The 24,416-nt window shown below is 48.8% G+C and overlaps 1 protein-coding gene across 20 annotated transcripts in view; it reads right to left on the minus strand.

Moving 5' to 3' along the window:
• Nucleotides 1-24,416, minus strand: part of DLG2 (discs large MAGUK scaffold protein 2) — a 1,130,680-nt gene that overhangs the window by 543,017 nt on the left and 563,247 nt on the right. Inside the window, exon 1 of one of the 20 annotated variants that reach the window (XM_077341336.1) lies at nt 5,761-6,201. The exons of the other annotated variants lie outside the window; for them this stretch is intronic. Coding sequence (XP_077197451.1) covers nt 5,761-5,973 — 213 coding nt within the window. The 5' untranslated portion in view covers nt 5,974-6,201. Of the gene's footprint in view, nt 1-5,760; nt 6,202-24,416 lie in introns of those variants that run through there. 20 annotated transcript variants of the gene reach the window in all.

Below are 24,416 nucleotides of genomic sequence, written 5' to 3' on the forward strand. Positions count from 1 at the left end.
CATCTAGTCCAACCCCCTGCTCAACGCAGGATTAGCCCTAAGCATCCTAAAGCATCCAAGATGCTCTATCTTCATCTCTATCTACGGTGATTCACCTTCCCATTTTTGATCAGGCAAAGTACAGACATTCTTCTTCACTATCTTTTTTTTCTTTCTTCTTTTTTAAAAACCTTGGTTACCTAAGAGACAACAGGGGGAAGCGTGGAAGCAAACAGGTCTTGTTTGTTTGCAGAACTGAATCGAGATACCGGCCCAGCGTGGAGTCTGAACGGTACTGAAATGTCTTCATTAGCCTGACCAAACAAGCCCCTCCTGATATTTGTACAGAGGGAACGTCCGGTTCAACAAAGGACGGCCGACATTAAAAGAAACAGAATAAAAATGCATTGTGGGGCTCTGCAGAAAAATTAATCCTCTCTGAGCAAGTCCTAAAAGAGCGACCCCAGGCGTTCTCAACCAGGGGTCCTGGAAGGGTTTCCCAATTGGGTGGGGATTAAATATTTATATTTATATTTAAAACTTTTATTGGATGATATGACCATTTATGGTCTTCTCAACCTGCTCCCCCCCCCAAACTAGCCTGGAGGGGGTGGGGAGGGGATTGGCCCCGGATGGCCATGTCCCCAGCTCTGCTTCCCAATCATTTTCTGCATGATCGCACCACTTCTGAGGTTTCTCGAAGCCTGTAGAATGTTTCAGGGGTTTCTCAAGGGTAAAGCACTTGGGCTACCCTAATGAATGAAGAGCACATTACGGTTGCCATGGCCTGATCATCCCGGGTGAGTAGTTGGATGGAAGACCACCGAAGAAATCTCAACATCGCTTGCCTTGAAAGCCTCATCAGGTGTCACCGTAAGTCAGAACTTTCTACTTTCAATGGTTTGATAGTTGTGTCCGACCCAACGCGACCCCATGGACAATGATCCTCCAGGCCTTCCTGTCCTCTACCACAGGGGTAGTCAACCTGTGGCCCTCCAGATCTTCATGGACTACAATTCCCATGAGCCCCTGCCAGCAGACGCTGGCAGGGGCTCATGGGAATTGTAGCCCATGAACATCTGGAGGACCACAGGTTGACTGCTCTACCATTCCCCGAAGTCCATTGCTTAGCGCCAATGGTTAGCTCCGCCTTTCTAAACGTTTGACCTTTTCAGCCTTCAAGGTAGCAGGAAATGATGTCAGCTGGCTACACCTCCCTGATGCAGCCCCCCCCCCCAGAAGTGAGAGGGGACCTCCCCTTCTTCCCACCCCCTCTGGGTCCATCATTGGCCACTTTAGGAGGGGGAAGGTCAACCTGCCCCCCAAATTGTAGAATTTTTATTTTTAAGTTTTCCTTCCTCTTCATTTGGAGGAAATGGCAGAGAAGGTAGGAGGGCCATTTGGGAGGGGAGGGGGGAAACATGCCAGGGTGGTACCATGGGTGGGAAAGTACCATGGGTTACAGGGTGAGCTGGGGGCAGATGGACAATTCTCTGCGTGTGTTTCCACTGCATATTCATCACATTTGAATCTGCATCAGGAGAGCGCAGAAAAACAAATGAGGCAGGCAGGAAAACATGGTAAAAACAAAATAAAGAATCCCAGGCTACTCATTGGAAATAAGGTTCGGAACATGACATCGCAGCAAGATCAATAAATATTATTTTCTGAGCAAGAAAGCACACCCAGTTTGGAAGAAGCAAAGGGGAAACAAAACATTTCCCTCTCGTCTATGGCTCACTCTCTTTGACGGACCCGCATTTTGGGACTTCAAAGGGACAAAGATAAAGGCAGAGCGAGAGTGAATTGACAGTGATTACCTGTACCTTTCAAGGGTGCAGACAGGGAGAGTCAAATATTTATATGGTAGGGACCGTTTTAGAGAGAGGAGGCCTTTCACCCTTCTTTGTTTACTGTTGAGAAGCCTCTGAAACATTCTTCAGGCTGCGAGAAACCCCAGAAGTGGCGCAATTGTGCAGAAGATGGTTGGGAAGCAGAGCTGTGGACACGCCCACCTGTGGCCCCACCCCTTCCCACCCCCTCCAGGGCCCTCATTGGCCATTTTGAGAGGGGAGGTGGGTCAACATGACCATATGTGGTCATATCACCCGATAAATGTTTAACAAGTTAAAAAAATATTACAAAATGAATTAACTCCCACCCATTCGGGAAACCCTTCCAGAGCCATCAAGAAACCCCAGAGCTTCATGAAACCCTGGCTGAGAAAGCCGGCCACCACACAGTCCCTGCGCTTCTCCTGCCACCAAAGTAAATGACCAACCCCACCTTGAGACATACACATTCATATCCTGATAAGCACCAATGAATGGCCAGCAGGATCCGACTTGCCATATAAAATGTGGAAGAGGGCTAGCAGAATACAACCAGGCTTGGACTGTTGTGCAGACCTGTTGTTTAAATGGGGCAAAATGCCAGGTCCCGAATGTGATCGTGTTGCCGTCCGCTGAACTATTTCCTATGTGTCACAAGAATGCAAACGTCATGCTTCCCAGGGAGATGTAACGGAGCCCCTTCTACTTTCCCCCGAGTGGTTTGAAAATTTAGATTTTTGTATTTAGATTTTGGATTTAGATTTTTATATTTAGGTTTTGTATTTACCCAATCCATTGGTTACATATTTCATATTATTACGTATATGCTTCCTGTGTTCAAGTCTGCCATATGGTAGATTTATTGGACAGATGATAGACAGACAGACGGACGGACGGACGGACAGACAGACAGCGATTTATAAACTGCCCCTCTCCAAAAAACAGTCCAGGGGTCGTATGAATAAAGAATGAAGCATACTGGCCTAATTCACACTGAGACCATCAAACGGCAAAGAGAAATTATAGAGAAATCAAATAAAAGGAGAAATACCTTCTTTTTTTGGAGGGGGGGGGGAGAGGGAATAAGAGGAACTGTTATATCTAGAAAAGTAAATTTTGGGAAAGGAAATCTCCAACCCCGTAACAACTTAACCATAGAGGCATCCGTGTTGCCCCTCCCTCCCATAATTGTGGTTTTTGCAGATGCCCTGGCTCAGGCTCTAGTGCCGGACAGGATGAATTTAATTTGCCACAGGTTTACTGTGTGTTGCACAGGCTGCTAGGAAAAGCAACCAATGTGGAGGCTGCCATGCCATTTAGAAAGCAATGCAACCTTGTTAATAATTTCAATATACAGCATACACGCCCCATACAGAATCAGTGTTTGTGTACGGGTATGCCTACGTTGGCCTATCCTCCAGCAGCGCAGAAAAATAAATAGAAGTTGCTATTTAACACAGCATATCAGTTATTACAGGCTTTTCATCCCAGCCATAATCATCACATTGCTTCCCATGAAAACAGAGCCACTGTGTTTAATAAAAAGGTCCATAGAAAGAAAATTATGTCACGAAGAAGGAGAGCTGGCTTCTATACCCTGCTTTTCACTGCCCGAAGGAGTCTCAAAGTGGCTCATAATCGCCTTTCCTTCCTCTACCAAGGACAGACACCCTGTGAGGTGGGTGGGGTTCAGAGAGCTCTGATAGGACTGCTCAGTCAAAACAGCTCTATCAAGGCTTTGGCAAGCCCAGGGTCACCCAGCTGGCTGCATGTGGAGGAGTGGGGAATCGAACCCGGCTTGCCAGATTAGATGCCACCGCTCTTAAGAAGAAGAAGAAGAAGAAGAAGAAGAAGAAGAAGAAGAGTTGGTTCTTATATGCCGCTTTTCCCTACCCGAAGGAGGCTCAAAGCAGTTTACAGTCGCCTTCCCCTTCCTCTCCCCACACAGACACCCTGTGGGGTGGGTGAGGGTGAGAGAGCCCTGATATCACTGCCCGGTCAGAACAGTTTTATCAGAGCCGTGGCGAGCCCAAGGTCACCCAGCTGTTTGCATGTGGGGGAGCGCAGAATCGAACCCGGCATGCCAGATTAGAAGTCCGCACTCCTAACCACTACACCAAACTGGCTCTCTTAACCAATGGACCAAGTCAGCTTATCATGAAAATTCCATTGCAGTACATTTTAAAACATCCCAGTACCCATCTGCCTGCCCCACCAATATCACCAATTCCACATTGTAAAACCTAAGGGTGCAATTTTTTTTACATGCGTGGTTAGGCTGGTAGGAGAAGAGAAGAATTGCGGGTTTGTTGTATGCTGCTTTTTACTACCCAGGGGAGTCTCAGAGTAGCTGATAGTCTTCCACAACAGATACCCTGTGAGGTAGGTGGGGCTGAGAGAGCTCTAAGAGAACTGTGACTGGCCCAAGGTCACCCAGCTAGCTGCATGTGAAGTAGGAGTGGGGGATTAAAGGCTGCTGTTGTTAACCATGCTTTACGATGCTTAGGGCTGATCCTGCGTTGAGCAGGGGGTTGGACTAGATGACCATGGAGGTCCCTTCCAACTCTATGATTCTATGATTCTATGATTCATTACATGATGCTGTCTTTCAGGCATTACTGAACCTCAGTGAAATTTCCATCTGAGTAAAATCGTAGCATCATAGAGTTGGAAGGGACCTCCATGGTCATCTAGTCCAACCCCCTGCACAATGCAGAAACTCACAACTACCTTCCCACCCACAGTGGCCCCAATTTCATGCCCAAGTGATCCCGCCACCAAAGATCTTGAGGAAATCTCTGGAGGAAATTCACCTACCATCCCACAGTGGTGATCAGCAATTCCCTGGGTGTGCAAGGAAGGGCCAAAAAAGACAAATACTGGACCATCCCTTCCTGCCCATTCACTCACCATCTGCCTAAGTTCACAGAATCAGTATTTCTGTCAGATGACTCTCTAGCCTCTGCTTAAAAACCTCCAAAGAAGGAGAACCTACCACCTCCCGAGGAAGCCTGTTCCACTGAGGAACAGGCCTAGCATCATGATGCATGGAAGCTGTAAAAGATTTCTACCAATGTGAACATCTAAACATCTTAACATAGCAGAAGCAAACATTCTACCACATAGAAGAGCCATATGTAGAAATCTTACTCTCTAATGAATGACTCTTGGCTTCAATCACGGTCCTGCCCTCAAGACATTCTAATTATTCCATTAGTTTCATGCTGGCAAGGAGAAGAGAGTCAAGTGTCGAGTGGGAGACCAGGTTTGATTCTCCACTCCATCCACATGAGACCTGCTAGGTGACCTTGGCTCACTCACAGTTCTCTCAGAGCTCTCTCAACTCCACCTGCCTCCCAAGGTGCCTCTTTGGGGGAGTTTAAGATTCCTTCAGGCAGTGAAAAGCTAGGTATAAAAATCCAGCTCTTCTGCTTCCTGCTAGCCTGCAGTAGAAGAGCAAGACTCCAGTCCAGTAGCACATTAAAGGGGTTTTTTTTGAGAATCTGCAGAGTGGTACAAGCTTTTGAGAGTCTCACAAATCCCAACTTGGAAGCTTATATATCCCATTGGTCTTTAAGATGTTTTGGGACTCTTATTTTGCTGGTCCTTCCCCCAAGATTCTAGCATGCCTTGAAATACTTTCACGGGGAGGACGCCTCAAGTTTGCTTACAGAGAACCTTCACCAACACCCTTAAGTTCACCCAGCAACACTAAACGGGTCCCAGAACTCTCCCGATACTCATTGCCATGTGGACGTGCCTTGAGAAGCAATCCTCTACATCAGGGGTGGTCAAACTGCGGCCCTCCAGATGTCCATGGACTACAATTCCCATGAGCCCCCTGCCAGCATTCGCTGGCAGGGGCTCATGGGAACTGTAGTCCATGGGCATCTGGAGGGCCGCAGTTTGACCACCCCTGCTCTACATAGTACCGAGCCCAAACCATTACCTGAAAACAATTCAAGCTGCTTTTCTGGTTCCTCTGAAGGCGCTGCCCCAAGGCCTGTCGCCATCTGAAAACGGTCAGGAGGGGTGGCCATTTGACCTGGTCACCACCTTGGCTCGGGGCTTTCTGCCCGTCCGAAGGGCACTTCTCCTGCAGCGGCTGACACAGACTCCCGCAAGAGGCTGCTCCCGCAGAAGAGCTACTCGCTTGCTCCATGGCTGAACGAGGCAGAAGGACCGGTGGCTCTATCGTCCATTTCCTCCCTCCCTTTCAGGGCGTTTGCGTATTCAGAGGTTGAGACAAAGATCCCCACGTCCAGATGACTCCCTGATTTCCAGCCTTTATAGGAAACTCATCTAAGCTCCTAAGCGCTGCTGTGGATGGAAGTCCACTCCTGCAAACTTTCTGTTTTTCCAAAGTAAACGTTTCTTCTTGTTGACCTCATCTTGACAATGGAGAGCAGTCAATGGATACCGGTAACCTCCTCTTCACGATGCATGGGATCCAGATGGGCTATTCCTTTTAATCAGCGGCCTCTTGATTCAGCCTGTCCGTAGTTCCTTAGTGCCAACATCCAGGCAACCTGACAAAAAGCCCACTTTTATTCTTCGTTGCGACCCCCTTCTGACAGTGGCTGTCAGTCCCCCTTGCCGATTTTGTGCCTCGACTGCCAGGAGCTCTTTGGATGTTCCCAGCGTTGTCACGCAGCGTGCAGTGAACATAATGAAACTAGCTCAGCTGACATATAGTCAATCAACCCAGTGGAAGCCAACCATCCAATTGAAAAAAAAACAAACCACAGTATGTATAATTGGCAGGGCCACATAATTAAATGCCACGGGGCCCGGGCATTAAGCGAGATGAACGGAACTCCTTGACTGAGATCACACAAGGGCATGTAAAACATTTGACTCAGTCACCTCTACCCACCCGTTTGCCGAGCTAACACGAAGCTTAATAGATGAGAGCCTTATCGTTTTAGTTATATTAAGTATTTGTTTCCCACCTTTCTCCCCAACAAGGGCCAAAACCTACCTAACTACCTTCCTTCCTTCCTTCCTTCCTTCCTCCCTCCCTCCCTCCCTCAGGAGAAAACAGAGATGTTGACCTATAATTAAGAGCATAAGAACCCTGACAGATCAGATCTGTGGTCCCTCTAGTCCAGCATCCTTTCTCACACAGTGACCAACCAGTTCCTCTGGAGAGCCAACAGCAAGGCATAGAGGTTGAGGCCTTCATCAGAACATAAGAAGAGCCCTGCTGGATCAGACCAGGAATCTCACATCGGGGCCAGCCAGTTCCTCTGGAGGGCCAATAACAGGGCAGAGAGGATGAGGCCTTCATAAGAACATAAGAATAGCCCTGCTGGATCAGACCAGTTGTCCATCTATTCTAGCATCCTGTCTTGAGGGTTAACCGGTTCCTCTGGACCGCCATTCGAGGAATGGTAAAGGACTGGAGGATCATTGTCCATGGGGTCGCAATGGGTCGGACACGACTTCGCACCTAACAACAATAACTGGACAGCCAACAGAATAGCATAGAGGCTAAGGTCTTCATAAGAACATCAGAAGAGCCCTGCTGGATCAGACCAGTGGTCCATCTACTCCAGCATCCTGTCTGGAGGGCCAACAATAGGGCATAGAGGATGGGGCCTTCATAAAAACAGAAGAAGATTCCTGCTAAATCAAAATAGTGGTCCATCTAGACCCTACTGGATCAGACCACTGGTCCATCTACTTCAGCATCCTGTCTGGAGGGCCAAGCAGGTCCTCTGGAGAGCCAACAACAGGGCATAGATGATGAAGCCTTCGTGAGAACATTAGAAGAGCCCTGCTAGATCAAAACAGTGGTCCATCTAGTCCAGTATCCTGTCTCATATTGTGACCAAACAGGTTCTCTGGAGGTCCATCCATAGGGCATAGAGGCTGAAGGCTTCATAAGAACACCAGAAGAACCCTGCTTAGAGTTACCATAATTTGAAAAGTGGAAAAGACACATTTTCCAACTGACTGCAAGTGATTATGATGACAAATCTCCATTTAAATACCCCTAATACATAAGCTGTGATAATTGCTACTAACTAGCAATATTTCTAACCTTCCAACCCCAAAAGAGTACATTTCCATCCATTTTTTAAAAAGAGCCCCAAAGAGGATGGACGTGTCAAAAACACTTCTTTGTGAAATAAAAGTTCAGGTCACACTGGGGCAACAAATAACCATCTGTAGAAGCTAGTTCCACTCTGGGAACCAGGTAATTGAACTATCTGATGGCAGATATTTGCTTCCACTTCTTGAGCTAAACGCCAGAGGAAAAGCTCTCCAAAATGGTAGTCACTATAACTGGAGGACCAACAACACAGCCGAGAGGCCAAGGCCTTCATATGAACATCAGAGGAATCCTGCTGGATCAGACCAATGATCCATCTGGAGGTTCAGCAAAAGGGCATAGAGACAAAGAAAAAGAAGAGTTGGTTTTTATAAACCCACTTTTCAGTACTCCAAGGTCTCATAGTGGCTTACAATCTCCTTCCCTTTCTCTGCCCACAACAGAACCCTGTGAGGGAGGTGAGGCTGAGAGAACTAGGACATAACTGTGAGAACAGCTCTAACAGGACTGTGACTAGCCCAAGGTCACCCAGTTGGCTGCTGGTGGAGGAGGAGTGGGGAATCAAACCTGGCTCTCCAGATTAGAGGCTGCTGTTCTTAACCACTGTGCCATGCTGGCTCTTAACTACACCATATTTTATTTATTTATTTCACAATTTATATGCCACCCCTCTGAGTTATCCCATCTCAAGATGGTTTACATAGTATCGGAGAGGAGGCAACCGAGAGGGGATCTGATAACCATCTTCAAATATTTAAAAGGCTGCCATGTAGAGGATGGAGCAGAGTTGTTCTCTTGCCCTGGAGGGACAGACCAGAACGAATGTGATGAAATTAATTCAAAACAAATTCCCTCTAAACATCCAGAAGAAGTTCCTGACATTTAGAGCGGTTTCTCAGTGGAACAGGCTTCCTCGGGAGGTAGTGGGTTCTCCACCTTGGGAAATTTTAAAACAGATAGCCATCTGAAGAGAGGCTGATTCTGTGGAGGTTCAAGGGGTGGCAGGTTACATTGGATGAGCGATAGGGTTGTGAGTGTCCTGCATAGTGCAGAGGGTTGGACCAGATGACCAATGAGGCCCTTTCCAACTCTATGATTCTATGATTCTACAGGGGGTTGGACTAGATGACCTAGGATGTCCCTTCCAACTCTATTATTCTATTTTATGATTCTATGATTTTACGGTAGAACCAGATTGAAAGTTGTATAAATCCACACTTTAACGCCATTGCAATGTTCCTGAATTTCGTAGGTCAGTTATAGCCTATTAGAAGGAGGGCGAAGAGGGAAAGAGGGCAGAGGGGGCAGGGGAGAGGCCTGGAATTTCCCGAGGCCTTCATACGAACATCAGAAGAGCCTCACCTTCATAAATATTCCTGTGCTTCAAAACGGTCGTGTTTCTTGGAAAGAACAACACAAACTACTTAAAAATGGAGTTGGCATTTTGGGAACCAGAGATAAAGCAGGCGTTCTCTTTTGCTTGAAAGAGCAGGTCGAGAACTAATGGAAGGAAAATACAAGGAAATTCACATTTCAGCTAAATACAGAGTTGTGTTGCCCCATCCCTTGCACCTGCCAGAGGGGGATAGGAGGTGCGGCATCTGGGAATGGAGAGGCGCATGAACATTAGCACAACATGCCAATGTCACCTGGAAGTGATGTCGACACATGGGTGACATCAGGGGTTGACACTCTGGGCAAAAACTCTATGGTAGCATCATCTCACTAACATGCCTGCTTCTGATGGACATCAGTATGTCACACTCACTTCCTGTTTGTTCCCTCCCCATGCCTGGTAAGTCTCCCCCCCTGTCCCCAGTTTCTGAGAGCCCAAAACCAGACAAAGAGACTCCAAACTGAGTGATCCCCATGCCCCAATTGGGGACCGGGGACCCTAGCTAGAGAAGAAGGAAAACTCCATAAGAACATTCTGGGAGAGGCTGTGCTTCAGTGGAAGGACCTCTACTTTGTAACACAGAAGGTCCCTGCGTCCCCAGCTAAAAGGGCCAGGTGGTTGGGGTTGTGAAAGTCCAGTGCCTGAAACCCTGAGCAGACACAATACCGACCTTGATGGACCAAGGTTCTAGTTCGGTATAAAGCAGATTCATGTGTGTCCAACATAAGAAGAGCCTTCCTGGATCAGACCAGGGGTCCATGTGGTCCAGGGCACTGTCTCCATGGTGGCCGACCAGTTGCCAAGGGGGCCAACAATGGCCTAGAGGGTCTTCCTAATGGTAAGAGCCATTCACCAATGGAACAGATCCGTCTCATGAAGCTACCCTTCACTTTAAGCAGTGACCGGATTGCATTCTGTAGGAGACCTTGTAGCTGTGCCTTCCTGAGCTGAGCAGGGGGGTAGATTAGATGACTGTCCAGATAGCCTTAATACTTTTTCACTTTTAAGTATAATCAGAATTACAAGGGACCCTGTTGGGGCAAGTAATCTAATTTTCAATAATACAGCAAGATAATCTTATATTCAAATAGCAAACTGAGGCCCTCATCAGGGGATAGCTAAATCCACAGGATGAGGCCATACAGAGACAAACCAGATTTTTCAGCAAAGTTGGGGCACTCCTCAGATATGCTGAACAATCTGAAATGTTCTTGCCTGAGAGCTCAGGAGCTGTACTGAAGTACTTAGGGGCTGTGGCAGCAACTAAGCAGCCCAGGAGCTGTGCCGGGCAGAGCTAGGGCTGCCAGGAGACTTTGGGGGTGGAGCCAGGAGTGGGCGGGATTAGGGGTGAGGAGCCACGTGGCTTGCCAGCTCTGGTTTGGGAACTACCTGGAGACTTTGGGGATGGTGCCAGGAGTAGGTGGGAACTGGAATGGGGAGTAGGGTGGCCAGTTCCGGGTTGGGAAATATCTGGAGACTTTGGGGGTGGAGCCAGGAGTGGGCGGGAACTGGAATGGGGAGTAGGGTGGCCAGTTCCGGGTTGGGAAATACCTGTGACATTGGGGGAGGAGCCAGGAGTGGGCGGGAACTGGAACGGGGAGTAGGGTGGCCAGTTCCAGGTTGGGAAATATCTGGAGACTTTGGGGGTGGAGCCATAGAGTCCACACTCCAAAGCAGGCAATTTCTCCAGGGGAACTGATCTGGGCCAAGCAGTGGCTTCCAGAGAGCTGAGAGGGGCTATTGTAGCACCAAAGCAGCCAAGGGACCCCTCCGGGCCAGGCGGTGGCTGCTGGATAACTCACTAGCTGCACTGGGCTTGGTGAGAGAATGGGGGAGGGACAGTATTTCTCTACCCCCCCATGAGACTCGTGGGTCCCCTCTTGTATCAATTATGGGCAAGCAAACCTGGCAGATGTCAGCCGAACCTTTCCTTGAAAGAGCCTCGGCAAGGAGACAGCAGGATCCCCGCAGGCAGCTTTGCAAAGAAAGGCAGAAACGCCTCTGTTGGATCCCGTCGCCGAAGGTATTTATACCACTCTTGCCCTCCCAGGCAATGCTGACCTCAATTATCCCAGCCTGCGCACATGGAAAGCATAATGGGGGTGGGATGCTGCTTATCCTAATGAGAAGAACGGGCCTTCTGCACATTTCGTTGCACAAGCTCGCCGTGTCGCCGGCAAGCAAGTTTCAGTTTCTACCTAAAGTAATTCTACTTGTGTTGGGGGGGGGGGAGGATCTTGAATTTAGCTCTTGCATTTCTGCTTGAGATTCTGGGGAAATAGTTGTTATCTTTTGATTTCCTTCCGTTGCAAACCGTCTTTACATCTTTCACATTTTCACCTGGGGGTCGACGGTTTTTTCCTCGAGAGAGGATTTCCAGCCGTAGGGGTGGGGAAGAGGAAGAATTTCTCCGGCACTGTGCCTCGACATGACCTCACTTCCACAGCAAAACTGGAAGTGACGTAATTGCAGGAGGGTGACATTCTCTTTTGAGGCAGTCCTTGGATGTCCCTTGAGTGCGATGACTCCACTTCCTGGTTTGGCACCAGAAGTGAGGTCATGCATTGGCATGAAGCCAGGCACTGCCTCTATTTTCCCACCAGACTAGTCTGTCAAGCAGTGGTGGGGAATGCAGGGGCTGACCACCTCCAACCAGGACACCTCCAGGAACCCCTAGATAACAGAAGGCACACATTCTTTCCCATTTATTGTACTGGGAAGAAGAAGAAGAAGAAGAAGAAGAAGAAGAAGAAGAAGAAGAAGAAGAAGAAGAAGAAGAAGAATTTGTTGCATTTATTGGTAGCAGGGAAGGGTACAGGGCTCCTAGCGGCAGCTGAGCATCATTTCCTCTGTCTGCAGGTCCTTAAGCCTGGGCCAGCCGAAAGGTGTGAGCCCTTGGCTGTGGACCAAAAGACAAGAACCCTGCCGGTGGACCTCCTGGTGGCTTCTGTCTTTTTGGTCATTGTCACCTTGGTGTTTATTTTTTTGGCCACTGTGTGAATTTCTCCAGGGATCAGCTGTTGGGTGACTCATGAGGCATTTAAAGGGATCCAGGTTTCAGGGGACATTTAAAGGGAACTAAATATCTCTAGAAGCCTCTTGTGGCGCAGAGTGGTAAGGCAGCAGACATGCAGTCTGAAAGCTCTGTCCATGAGGCTGGGAGTTCAATCCCAGCAACTGGCTCAAGGTCGACTCAGCCTTCAATCCTTCCGAGGTCGGTAAAATGAGTACCCAGCTTGCTGGGGGGTAAACGGTAATGACTGGGGAAGGCACTGGCAAACCACCCCCTATTGAGTCTGCCATGAAAACGCTAGAAGGCGTCACCCCAAGGGTCAGACATGATGCAGTGCTTGCACAGGGAATACCTTGACCTTGACCTTGACCTTGACCTTAAATGTCTCTCTAGCAGACCGGGCTGAAGCTACGGAGCTGTCCAGACTGGGCTGGGCTGAAGCAGACTGGGCTGAAGCTACCCTCCGCAGCCTCAGAGGGGTCTGCTGAGGAGAAAGACCCCACCAAACAGCTGATCCCCAAGGATCAGCTGCTTGGAGGGGTCATTCTCAATTGGCCAAATCAGCCAAATCAAGCCCAAATCGCTTTTGGGCTCCTCTGATTCAGCTCAATAGCATCTAAATGTTGTAACTCGCCTCAAGCCTTCAGGGGGCGGGGGAGTAATAAATCTAAATAATAATAATTGAAGGGAATTTTGATTTGGCTCAGATAAGCACAGGAAGTATTATTTGAGCCGAATTGCCCATCCCGAGCGAGGGCCACTTTCTCATCTTCGTTCTTGCTGTTTCCTGTAGGACAGCATCAAAAAGGATGCTTTAGGATGCTTTGGGCTGATCCTGCGTTGAGCAGGGGGTTGGAATAGATGGCCTGTATGGCCCCTTCCAACTCTATGATTCCATTCTATGAAAGCCACGCGCTGGATTTCAAAAGGTGCATTTTCAGTTTCGGATTTCCTACCGGGGATCGCTTGCAGCCGTGCTTGCAAAATCAAGACTCTTCCTCGCTTTAACTTAAATTCTACATGTGCTGTTCTTTCTCTTCACCTTGATTCCTCCCAGTCTCGAGCGGGGAAGGCCGCCTTCCGGAATGCAGCCGCAGTGCGAATGTGACCGGCCTGTCGCCGTCCAGATTACATCCAAATACCAAGGGGAGGTTACGAGATTAAAGCTGCCACCACACTCTTTAGCATCTCCTCTGCATTTCTCCTTGGGCTCGGGAGATAATTAGCGTGGAAGGCTGGCAAACCTTGAGTCGTGCTTTTTGCTTCTGTCACTGCGTGATAAAATGATACACCTCCCCAATCAGGCGCTGGGTGGAATTCAAAGGATAGAGGGGACGCTTTGATGCTCTGCTTTATAATTGTACGGGGACAAAGCCCGTCTGAAAAAAGAGAGGCTGATGAAATTGAACGTTTTTGGCTGGGCCGAGACGTTTGGCACAGAATTATTTTTTTCCCCCCCAGATGAAAAAAGTGGTAACGATCTAAACCAGGGGTAGTCAAACTGCGGCCCTCCAGATGTCCGTGGACTACAATTCCCAGGAGCCCCTGCCAGCGAATGCTGGCAGGGGCTCCTGGGAATTGTAGTCCATGGACATCTGGAGGGCCACAGTTTGACTACCCCTGATCTAAACAATAGGTGGGGGACATTCCACTATTCAGAAGTTAGACGATTGGAAACCTATGCAAGCTGTTGGGGGACGAGATTGCATACATAGTGATGGGTTTAAACTCTGTGTAGAACGATATAGGCTAGATATTGGGGGAATTTAATTAATTCATTCATTCATTCATTAATTTGTTTTTCGATTTTTCCCCCCGCCACACCCTAAGTGGCTCATGGCGGGTCACAATGTCTTAAAACCCCATGAAAACTCCCATTAAAAGACTTAAAATCCATCATAACATGGCGGAACAGAAAATCCCCTTCCTACCCCCATTGCTAAGGGGGGGGCAGAGAAGGAGGCGGTCAACGATGTTCAAGAAGCCCGGGGGGGAGCAGTAGATGTACCTTGCCGACCCCAGCCTCAACCATGGACCTGGCGGGAGAGCTCGTTTTGAAGGCCCTGCGGAACGCTGAAAGATCCCGCAGGGCCCGCAGCTCACCTGGGAGCTCATTCCACCTGATAGGGGCCAGGACCGAAAAGGCCCTGGCCCTGGTTGAGACTAGGCATGCTGTCATAGTAGTCCAGCAGTGGAAGGGGCAGCCTCAGGAGGTTGGGAGCTCCCCCTTACTGGCGGTCTTCAAGCAGCGGATGGACAGATCCTTCTCCTGGATGCTTTGGGCTGATCCTGCACTGAGCAGGGGGTGGGACTAGATGGCCTTTATGGCCCCTTCCCACTCTAGGATTCCATGATTATCCAGGTAAGACAATCCAGTGCAAAATGGGGGGGGGTATGCATTCACTCTCCAGTTGGAAGCTTCCACCTGTGGTCCTTTTTAATAGGACAGAGAAAAGAAAGTACATCTTCACCCAAAGAGTGATGAATAGGTGGCATTCACTGCTGCAAGACAGTACCAGCCGAGACAGCTTCAAGAGGAGATTGGAGAAAGGTATGGAGCAGAGGCGCTAGGGGGACCACAGTGGGAAAGCTTGTTGATGTGCAGGTGGACCTCCTGGTGGGACCTGGGTTTTGGTCATGGGATGACACAGAGTGTTGGACTGGATTGGGGATGTCAGCCCCCAGGTGGGACCTGGTGATCCCTCTAGACTGGATGGGCCATTGATGTGGTATCCCATAATCTCTTATGTTGTTAAAATGATTACAGACCTAAGAAAAAAAACTGAAAAAACTTTTTCAAATACCAAGAGAGGTGAAAAGCAATGATGAGTTCTAATGTCCTGACTTTTATGGCCCAGGCTAGCCCAATTTCATCAGATCTTGGAAACTAAGAAGGATCAGTTGTAACTAGAATTTGGATGGGAGACCTCAGAGGAAGTTGCTGCACAGAGAAAGCCAATGACAAACCACCCCTGGACACCTCTTGCCTGGAAACCTCTACAGATTCCCCATAAGGAGGACTTCTGAAGTTCTGGCCCTGCTGGTGGACCTCCTGATGGCCCCTAGGATTTGGCTACTAGGTGACACAGAGTGTTGGACTGGATGGACCATTGGCCTGATCCAACATGGATTCTCTTATGTTCTTATGTCTGAGGCAGTGCTGCTCTATATTCTTGGTGCTTGGGGGGCATCAGAAGGAGGGCTCCTGGAGGTCTTGCCCTGCTGTGGACTTCCTGATGGCCCCCAGAGTGTTGGGACTGGAGGGGCCATTTGTCCGATCCAACATGGCTTCTCCCTCGTTCTTATGTCAGCTGCAGCTTGACAGCAAAACAAGACAGAGTCTGTTAGAATGCCTTATATGTCATCTGCTGCCCAGCCCTGCAACTGTTGGCTCCCCACGGTGGGTTGCATCCTGCCATTCTGCTCCCTCTGGGCGAGGGACCATCTGCCAGAGGACACACAGCTGAGCAGCTCAGTGGGACAGAGCCAAAAACGAAACGTTTGAAGGGAAAGTTCTTGTTTTCTCATTTGGAAGCATTTTCCTCCGCCGATGGAACAAAGAGTGCAAAGAGTCATAACCAAGCCTGGATTAAACAAGCTGTTTAAAGACAGATTTGCTTCCGATTCAAGTCACAGCAAAGCAAAGACCCTCCGGTGACATGTACATCATGAACTGCTGTTCTTTCAGGGCGCATCGGAGCGCATATGGCGGGAGGTGGGGTGGGTAGATCAGTCTGGACACAGTACGTCCAAGATTCGCAAGATAGCCGGATGGCAAAATAGCTCGGATCTTTCGTTGACGGTACGGACGTTCTGCTATCCACGACAGCACACAAAATAAACTAGAGTCGTTCCAAGCCAGGACTTTCCACCCTGTGCTTCATCATCGGACAAGGGCTCTGTTCATCATTGCTGAAAGGACGACTGATAAGATAATTCAATGACTGCAAGACTCAGATGGGCCAAGAGCAACCTGAGGCCTTCCACAAACTGGGCTGAAAAGGTACTGGGGCTGAGGCCATCGTCCTCCAAATCCCCCAAAGCTGTACCTGAAGGGCGCCCGAAGCCGCTTAGAAACACCTTTCTCATCCTCTCCCCACAACAGATGCCCTGTGAGGTAGGCGGGACTGAGAGAGCTCAGAGAAAACTGCTTTGCAAGAACAGCTGTAGCAGGATTTTGACTCGCCCACGATCACCCAGCTGGCTACAGTTGGAGGAGGACCAGGGAATTGAACCTGGCTCAACAGATTAGAAGCCACCACTCTTAACGGCTGCACCAAACTGGCTCTCCTTAGCTGAGCTTTTGCAATGGAGATTCTGGGCATGGAATCTTGGTCCTTCTAACAGACACAGGGAGTTGCTCCCCCATTGAACCACGGCCCCCTCCGAGGTGAACCCACAAAAATACAGAGTGGCAACACTCAAGACTGGAAGAGGTTGAGAACTGCAGACATCTCTGGCTGTCAGCTGACCTCTGCTGTTGACTAAGAACTAGCATGGTTGGAGCTGTTAAGAGTGGTGGCTTTTAATCTGGTGAGCTGGGTTTCATCCCCGGGTTCCCCCGGAGGTTACCAACAAAGGTGAATTAACTGACAGTGTACCCATGGACTCACAAGACAAGTAGGCTTGTTCCACAAAGTACTCAGCCCTCCAGAAAACATTTCTGTTTGGACAAGCCACTGGCAAAATATTGTTGAAAACGTGGCTTTACTGGAGCATGTTATGGCTTATGGGCAACTCTTTGAATGCCACTGAGAAGTGAAGAAACAAAGATGATTATATTGAGAAAATATGTGTAGCTGCATTGTCCGGTTTTTCACCTTTGTTTTTGCTCTCCGCAAATCGGCAGGCCAGGTCTCTTTAGCCACCCGGAGGCTGACAAAAATGATCACACACCTCCCTTGTCCATCCCCCCCCCAAAAAAATGCCCCTCACCAGCTAGGCTGGACCTGAAAACCTTAGTTCTAGGACTAGTGGGCAAATGGAAAACCTAATACGTGTGGATGCGCTCAGTCACAATACAGAATTATAAAATCATAGAGTTGGAAGGGACCTCCTGAGTCATCTAGTCTGGCCTATGCAGGACACTCACAACCCTCTCGCTCATCCACTGTCACCTGCCACCCCCTTGAGCCTTCACAGAATCAGCCTCTCTGTCAGATGGCTCTCCAGCCTCTGTTTAATAATCTCCAAAGATGGAGAACCCACCACCTCCCGAGGAAGCCTGTTCCACTGAGGAACCGCTCTAACGGTCAGGAACTTCTTCCGGATGTTTAGATGGAATTTATTTTGAATTAATTTCATCCCACTAGTTCTGGTCTGTCCCTCCGGGGCAAGAGAGAACAACTCTGCCCCATCCTCATGTCATTAAAATGGTCCTCTTTCCCGAAGGACCAAAGAGCAACCAAAGTGACAGTCATTTTCGAAAAGGGGTTCAGAAGAGAACCATTCATGATGGGCCTGTTAGTCTAACTTCTTTTCCAGTAAACCACTAAAAAACGTTATTAAAGACTTAGTAAATTCCATTTTTAAAGTTTTTTTATTCACTTTCAGAAAGAGAACTCCGCCATGCTAAACTTTAGCTATGGTTCCATGAGATACCGAACAAACCCAGAGACAAGACTAATCTTGTGGATATCGAGGGATGCCACCCTCCAGGTTTCCCCTGGAATTATAGCTTATCTCCAGCCCCCTACATGCTCACCCACTCCTGACAGGCGCTCATCCAATCTCCTCCTAAAAACTTCCAACGAAGGAGACTCCTCCACCCTCCAAGGCAGCCGATTCCATCCACAAACAGCCCTTGACATCAGAAAATTCTTTCTGGTATTGAAGTGGATCCTCCTTTCCCGTCATTTGAACCCACAGCTCCAAGTCCTTGTCTCTCAAGCTGCAGTCAACAAGTTGGCTCCCCTCTTCAACAGGTCTCCCTTTGACACAATGAAACTCAGCTATTGTATCATCCCTTGTCCTCCTCTTCTGCATGCTATGTGTACCCAACTCATAGAATCATAGAGTTGGAATGGGCCATACAGGCCATCTAGTCCTCCCCAATGCTCAATGGAGGATCACCGTGAATCATAGAATCATAGAAACATAGAATCATAGAATCATAGAATCATAGAGTTGGAAGGGGCCATCCAGGCCATCTAGTCCAACCCTCTGCTCAACACAGGATCAGCCCAACGCAGGATCAGCCCAAACCCGCTCAACCTCTCCTCCTAAGGCAGGGATCCCCACCCTTCAGCCCTCCGAGTCGCCCTTCTCTGACCGCATTCAAACCTGCAAATAACGACGATGCAGGGAATGTTGAATGAGATAATCCCTGCAGCGGCTGCATTTCAATTTTAAAAAAAAGGAATTGCAACAAACGTCCGCATCTTCCAGCACTCCTGTTTGTCCTGTTAACTCCCACACATTCCATCACATCAACCAATTTGGGCTGCCCTGAGCCTCTTCTGTGAGCCCAGAGGGAAAGAGGAGGTGCCAGATCCAAGGCTGGAACTCAGCATCCCGGATGGGATCACGCTCTGCTCCAGCACTTGGACTGCCAAACTCCCGGGGGAAATAAAGCGACCCACAATAATCCTTCTCTCTGGAGTCAATACAAAAGCAGCATGGGGTACCCCAGAATATAGATCTATTCACCATTCGTACTGCAGGAATAAGATATATATAAAAGGCAAAGGTCAAGGTATCCCCTGTGCAAGCACCGAGTCATGCCTGACCCTTGGGGTGATGCCTTCCAGCGTTTTCATGGCAGACTCAATACGGGGTGGTTTGCCAGTGCCTTCCCCAGTCATTACCGTTTTACCCCCCAGCAAGCTGGGTACTCATTTTACCGACCTCGGAAGGATGGAAGGCTGAGTCGACCTTGAGCCGGCTGCTGGGATCGAACTCCCAGCCTCATGGGCAGAGCTTCAGCCAGCATGTTGGCTGCCTTACCACCCTGCGCCACAAGAGACTCATTAAGATATATATATTTAATCAAGATGGCTAGCCGTGTTAGTCTGTCTGAAAACTGGTGTGGCGTGGTTAAGGACGGCCTCTAATTGGGAGAACTGGGTTTGATTCCCCGCTCCTCCTCCACATGCAGCCAGCTGGGCGACCTTGGGCTAGACATACTTACTATTACAGCTGAGTGAAGATGGGAAACAGGTTTCCACCCACTTTCCAGTCCTAGTGAAATTCTCTTGCGACTATACAATAGTGCCATTCTGAAATGCTTAATAAATGCTTTTTGTTTGTTTGGACCTTCTAATGTCCTACAGAATGAGATCTTGGTACCTGTACGGCATCTTCCTCTCCTAGATCTAATTCTCTCTCACACACCCTTTTCAATGGGCATGGCAAACAACTGTGCTTGTTTGCAGCAGAGGCCAAACCTTTTTGATAGCAGACACTGCCTTTGTTCATTTCAGTGATTTAGGAGCCTTGACAAACATATTAAGTAAATCTCCCACACTGGCCACCTTTGCAAAGGGAAGCTTACACAGCCCTGGGGAGGGCCAAGCAAGGGATTTTCTTGTTTTTTTAAAAAGAGAAAAATCTGGACGTCCTTGGGTGGTGGCTGCTGGACCCATTGGCGGCGGTGACAAAAAGGGAAAGAGAATGAATTTCATGCCGCTCGACTCATCTGCTAAGAACCTGGAAGCTTTTTAGCTCAAGCAAATGCTTTCTTCAGGCTTGGAGAAATGCATCACTGAGGTGCATCTTTCTGTGCTCTCAAGTCTCCCGACTTTGGCAAACAGAATCTGCCCCCAAAGAGAACAGCACCCTGGTTTGGTTCGTCCATTTTCGTAGCAATACGGACACCCTTGGCATCAAAAGTCGCGATCCCCTTTGATTTTCTTCACCCCAGCCTAGGGATCAAAACCTGTGCCTTCTAGACCAGGGGGAGTCAACCTGTGGTCCTCCAGATGTTCATGGACTACAATGGAATTGTAGTCCATGAACATCTGAAGGACCACAGGTTGACTACACCTGGTCTAGACAAACCTACAGTTGGTTTCTGAATCCATGCTGAAATGGCTCTGTTCTCTTTTCTGCCTTCCTTTGGTGCTCAATTGGAGTTTGCCTCTGATGTTCCTCGCCGGAAGTCATTGCAGGGAGACCGTCTAATTATGGTAACAAGATTCCTAAAGTGTAATTTCTCTTTCCCCGGGATCTCTGTAGAGCCTGCGGCACTCTGAGTAGCCTCGGTTAATGATTCATGAGAACCTCGGGGTCTTTCGGCTCAATGCAGGGGCAGCCATCACACAGTTAAGGAATTCTTCCCATGATAAGTAGGAGTTCTCCTTTGACTCAAGACAGCCATTACCTTGATGAACCAATTGCATTAGTCATACTTTGCTAACAACTTTGGCCAACCTGGGAGACAGACCTGGCTTCATGCCACGCAATATCGACTGAGATGACTTACTTAAGGCAGGCACCCTAATTACCAAATGAATTGGAGCTGAAAGGGGGCTGCTGCTTCATATAACTACACACAAACAAGTGCAGGACCTGTGGGGACATGCAGGAGGTGTCTCATTTTCCCACCCACCCCACTATCTCCTCTTTCCCCCTCCCTGAGAGCTCTCAGCACCTCCCCCCTTTTGCCTGCTTCCTTTTCTCCATCCCCCATCCACCAGAAGAAGAAGAAGAAGAAGAAGAAGAAGAAGAAGAAGAAGAAGAAGAAGAAGAAGAAGAAGAAGAAGAAGAAGAAGAAGAAGAAGAAGAAGAAGAAGAAGAAGAAGAGTTGGTTCTTATATGCCACTTTTCTCTACCCTAAGGAGTCTCAAAGCGGCTTACAGTTGCCTTCCCTTTCCTCTCCCCACAACAGACACCCTGTGAGGTGGGTGAGGCTGAGAGAGCCCTGATATCACTGCCCGGTCAGCAGTTTTATCAGTGCTGTGACTAGCCCAAGGTCACCCAGCTGGTTGCACGTGGGGGAGTGCAGAATCGAACCCGGCATGCCAGATTAGAAGTCCACAGTCCTAACCACTACACCAAACTGGCTCTCCTAACCAGCCAACCTCCTTCACATCCACCAGCCAGCCCATCCTGGTTTCTCACTCTTTTCCACTGCTCCAGACAGACAAACGCTCTATCTCGATCTACCCACAAGGCTGCTGTGTTAATGCCCACCCCCTGGCCAAGCTGCTTGCCCTGCCGCAACCCCTATGAAAGGGTCATTCGACCCCCAAATGGGTCCCGACCCCCAGGTTGAGAACCACTGTACTAACCAAAATGAAAACCCCAAAGTCACGTGTCGTTGTCACCGGAGGCAAATTCCTTGGGCACGACAGCCCATTTTGTCAAATGACACGGTGGTCTGGATCACATTTCAGCAGATTGAACGCATGCCTGCGCATACCATTCGCATCACCTCATGATTAGCCTCTGCTTGGAGGAATGCATTGTTCGGGTTGCTGTCAATTTGCAGAATGTTGTGACACCGTAATTGGCCAATTGTGTGCATGGCAGATTTCAGAGAAGCTACTTAAAGCCTTCCTGGAGGAACGTATGAAGCAACAATATGATTGCATTATCAAGAGGGTGAAATATATATCAAACCTGGCTTTCTGTCGCATGCTATTAGGTGGAGGGGGAGATGTGTATGTATTAGGCTGTTCCCAAATAGAGACTCATATTTCCTGGTTTTCAGACTCACAGAGCGTGGCCTTGGAAAGCGGTCCATCACATTTTCATTCTGCCCTCCCTCTAAGGAGCGCACCGTTATTTCATTCCTATTTCATCCGAACCACTGTCCTGTGAGGAAGGTCATGCAGCTGGCTGAAAGTACAACGATATAGGCTAGATATCAGGAAAAAAATTGTTCACAGTCAGAGTAGTTCAGCAGTGGAAGAGGCTGCCTCAGGAGGTGGTGAGCTCCCCCTCACTGGCTGCCCCTCTAGCCACTATAGCAACCAGCTTCCGGAATTCTTCTCATCCAACGTTCTCCTAGATGGGGGCCAGAGCTTTGTAATCCATCCCACATTTGCCTTACAAGCACAGAGTCTTCCATCTGTACCTTGAGGCTAAGAGCCATTCATGGACATTCTCTCAAGAATGTAAGAGAAGCCATGTTGGATCAGGCCAATGGCCCACCCAGTCCAATACTGTGCGTCACCCAGTGGCCAAACCCCAGGTACCATCAGGTGGTCCATCAGCAGGGCCAGACACTAGGTGTCTTCCCACTCTTACCCATAAACACAAAGAATACAGAGCATCACTGCCCCAGACAGTAAAAGAAGCCATGCTGGATCAGGCCAATGGCCCCTCCAGTCCAACACTCAGTGGCCAAAACTTAGGGGCCATCAGGAGGTCCACCAGTTTGGCCAGAACTCTGGAAGCTTTCCCACTGTTGCCCCCAAAGGACTAAGTAGACCAAGCATCACTGCCCCAGATATAAGAAAATCCTTGTTGGATCAGATCAGTGGTCCACCTAGTCCAACACTTTGTGTCACAAAATGGCCCAAACCCAGGGGTCATCAGGTGGACCACCAGCAGGGCCAGAACTCCAGAAGCCCTCCCACTATTGCTTCCCCAAGCACCAAGAAAACAGAGCATCACTGCCCCTAGACAGAGTCTTCCATCTGTACCTTGTGGCCAAGAGCCATTCATGGACCTCTGCTCTCAAGAACGTAAGAGAAGCCATGTTGGATCAGGTCAATGGCCTACCCAGTCCAACACTCCATGTCACCCAGTGGCCAAAACCATGGGGTCATCAGAGCCAAAACTCCAGAAGGCCTCCCACTGTCCCCCCCACCCCAGCACCAAGAAGGCAAAGCATCACTACCCCAGACTGAGACTTCCACCTACTTTGTGGCTGACAGCCACTGATGGACCTCTGCTCCAGATGTTCATCCAATCTCCTCTTGAAGCTGTCTATGCTTGTAGCCACCACCACTTCCTGGAGCAGTGAATGCCACATGTTACTCTTTGGGTGAATATGCCTCCCTTGGCTTCCACTTTGATTTTGGGGAAACCCATTGCACTCTCTGTTGGGTAGGGCCAGAGCTGTTTCCATCAGCAGAATGTGGCAAAATAGGATGGGTGTGGCTAGCCATGATTGATGGCTCACACCATCAACTTGGAAGCACAATCGCACTATCATGCAGTACTGAGCTTGAAATAAGGAAAGGCCAGATCCCCAGTGACCTTCCCCCACTGCTGTTATAGGAATAAATGAACGGTGAACAGTATAGAGCTGCTGCCCTGGTCTGGGTGTCTCAGGCTACCCCAATCGCATCCGATTTTGGGAGCTAAGGTAAGTGTCTGGATGGGAGACCACCAATGAAGTCAAGGGTTACTAGGCAGAGGAAAGATTACTTACAAAATATAACATATTCATCTTCTTCAGTCTCCTTACTGAAACAGGGTACAAAGTTTAAAGAGTAGTTGCAAAAGAAACACGTTACAAGCCTTTATGGCTAGGCTACAAGCAGACTACATGCCCACATCAGCAGATGGAGACAACTAAACCGAATGGTTGCTGCTCCTTGCTTCAGCAAAGGACATACACTGATCTGCTTCTTCCTGAAGAAGCAGGAAGTGGGCAGGAGCCCACCTTAAACAAACCAGTGTCTCAGGTCATGTGCTGGAATTTTCCCACTGCTCATGGCTGCAATTCCCAACACTGGCCACCGGGCTCCACTAGGGAGCACACAGGTGCCGCTTAGCTGCTTAAATAGCTTAACAACAGCCCTCCAAGGCTGACCACCCAATTACCTGCTGATTGCAAATCCAACATATATAGAAAACAGTAAAGACCTTTCTATGTTGAAGAAGACTACAGGAGACGGCCTAGAGCAGAACAGCGGAAATGACATCATCCCTCTCCAAACTCCGCCCTCCCAGACATAGAACTCCCAGACATCCTGAGACAGGGTTGAAAACTCTACTGGAATGATCCCACCAAATGAAATATCCAAAAACATTTGCCCAGGACAATCATTTCTGCTCCTCTCCTCTCCCCTGGAGTCTTACTATATCCTCCTCATTAATTCTTCCCTAGCTTCTTGCCTTGACCTTGTCAGACCCAAAAGCAAGTCCTTGCATTTACAATGAGTCAAGCACGGGCAAAGTACATCATCTTAACTACATCTGTCTCGGCAGGACTTTTGAAATTTATTGTTCAACACGCTCTTC

The sequence above is a fragment of the Paroedura picta genome, chromosome 6, assembly GCF_049243985.1.
Source record: "Paroedura picta isolate Pp20150507F chromosome 6, Ppicta_v3.0, whole genome shotgun sequence".
In the NCBI taxonomy this organism is placed as follows: Eukaryota; Metazoa; Chordata; class Lepidosauria; order Squamata; family Gekkonidae; genus Paroedura; species Paroedura picta.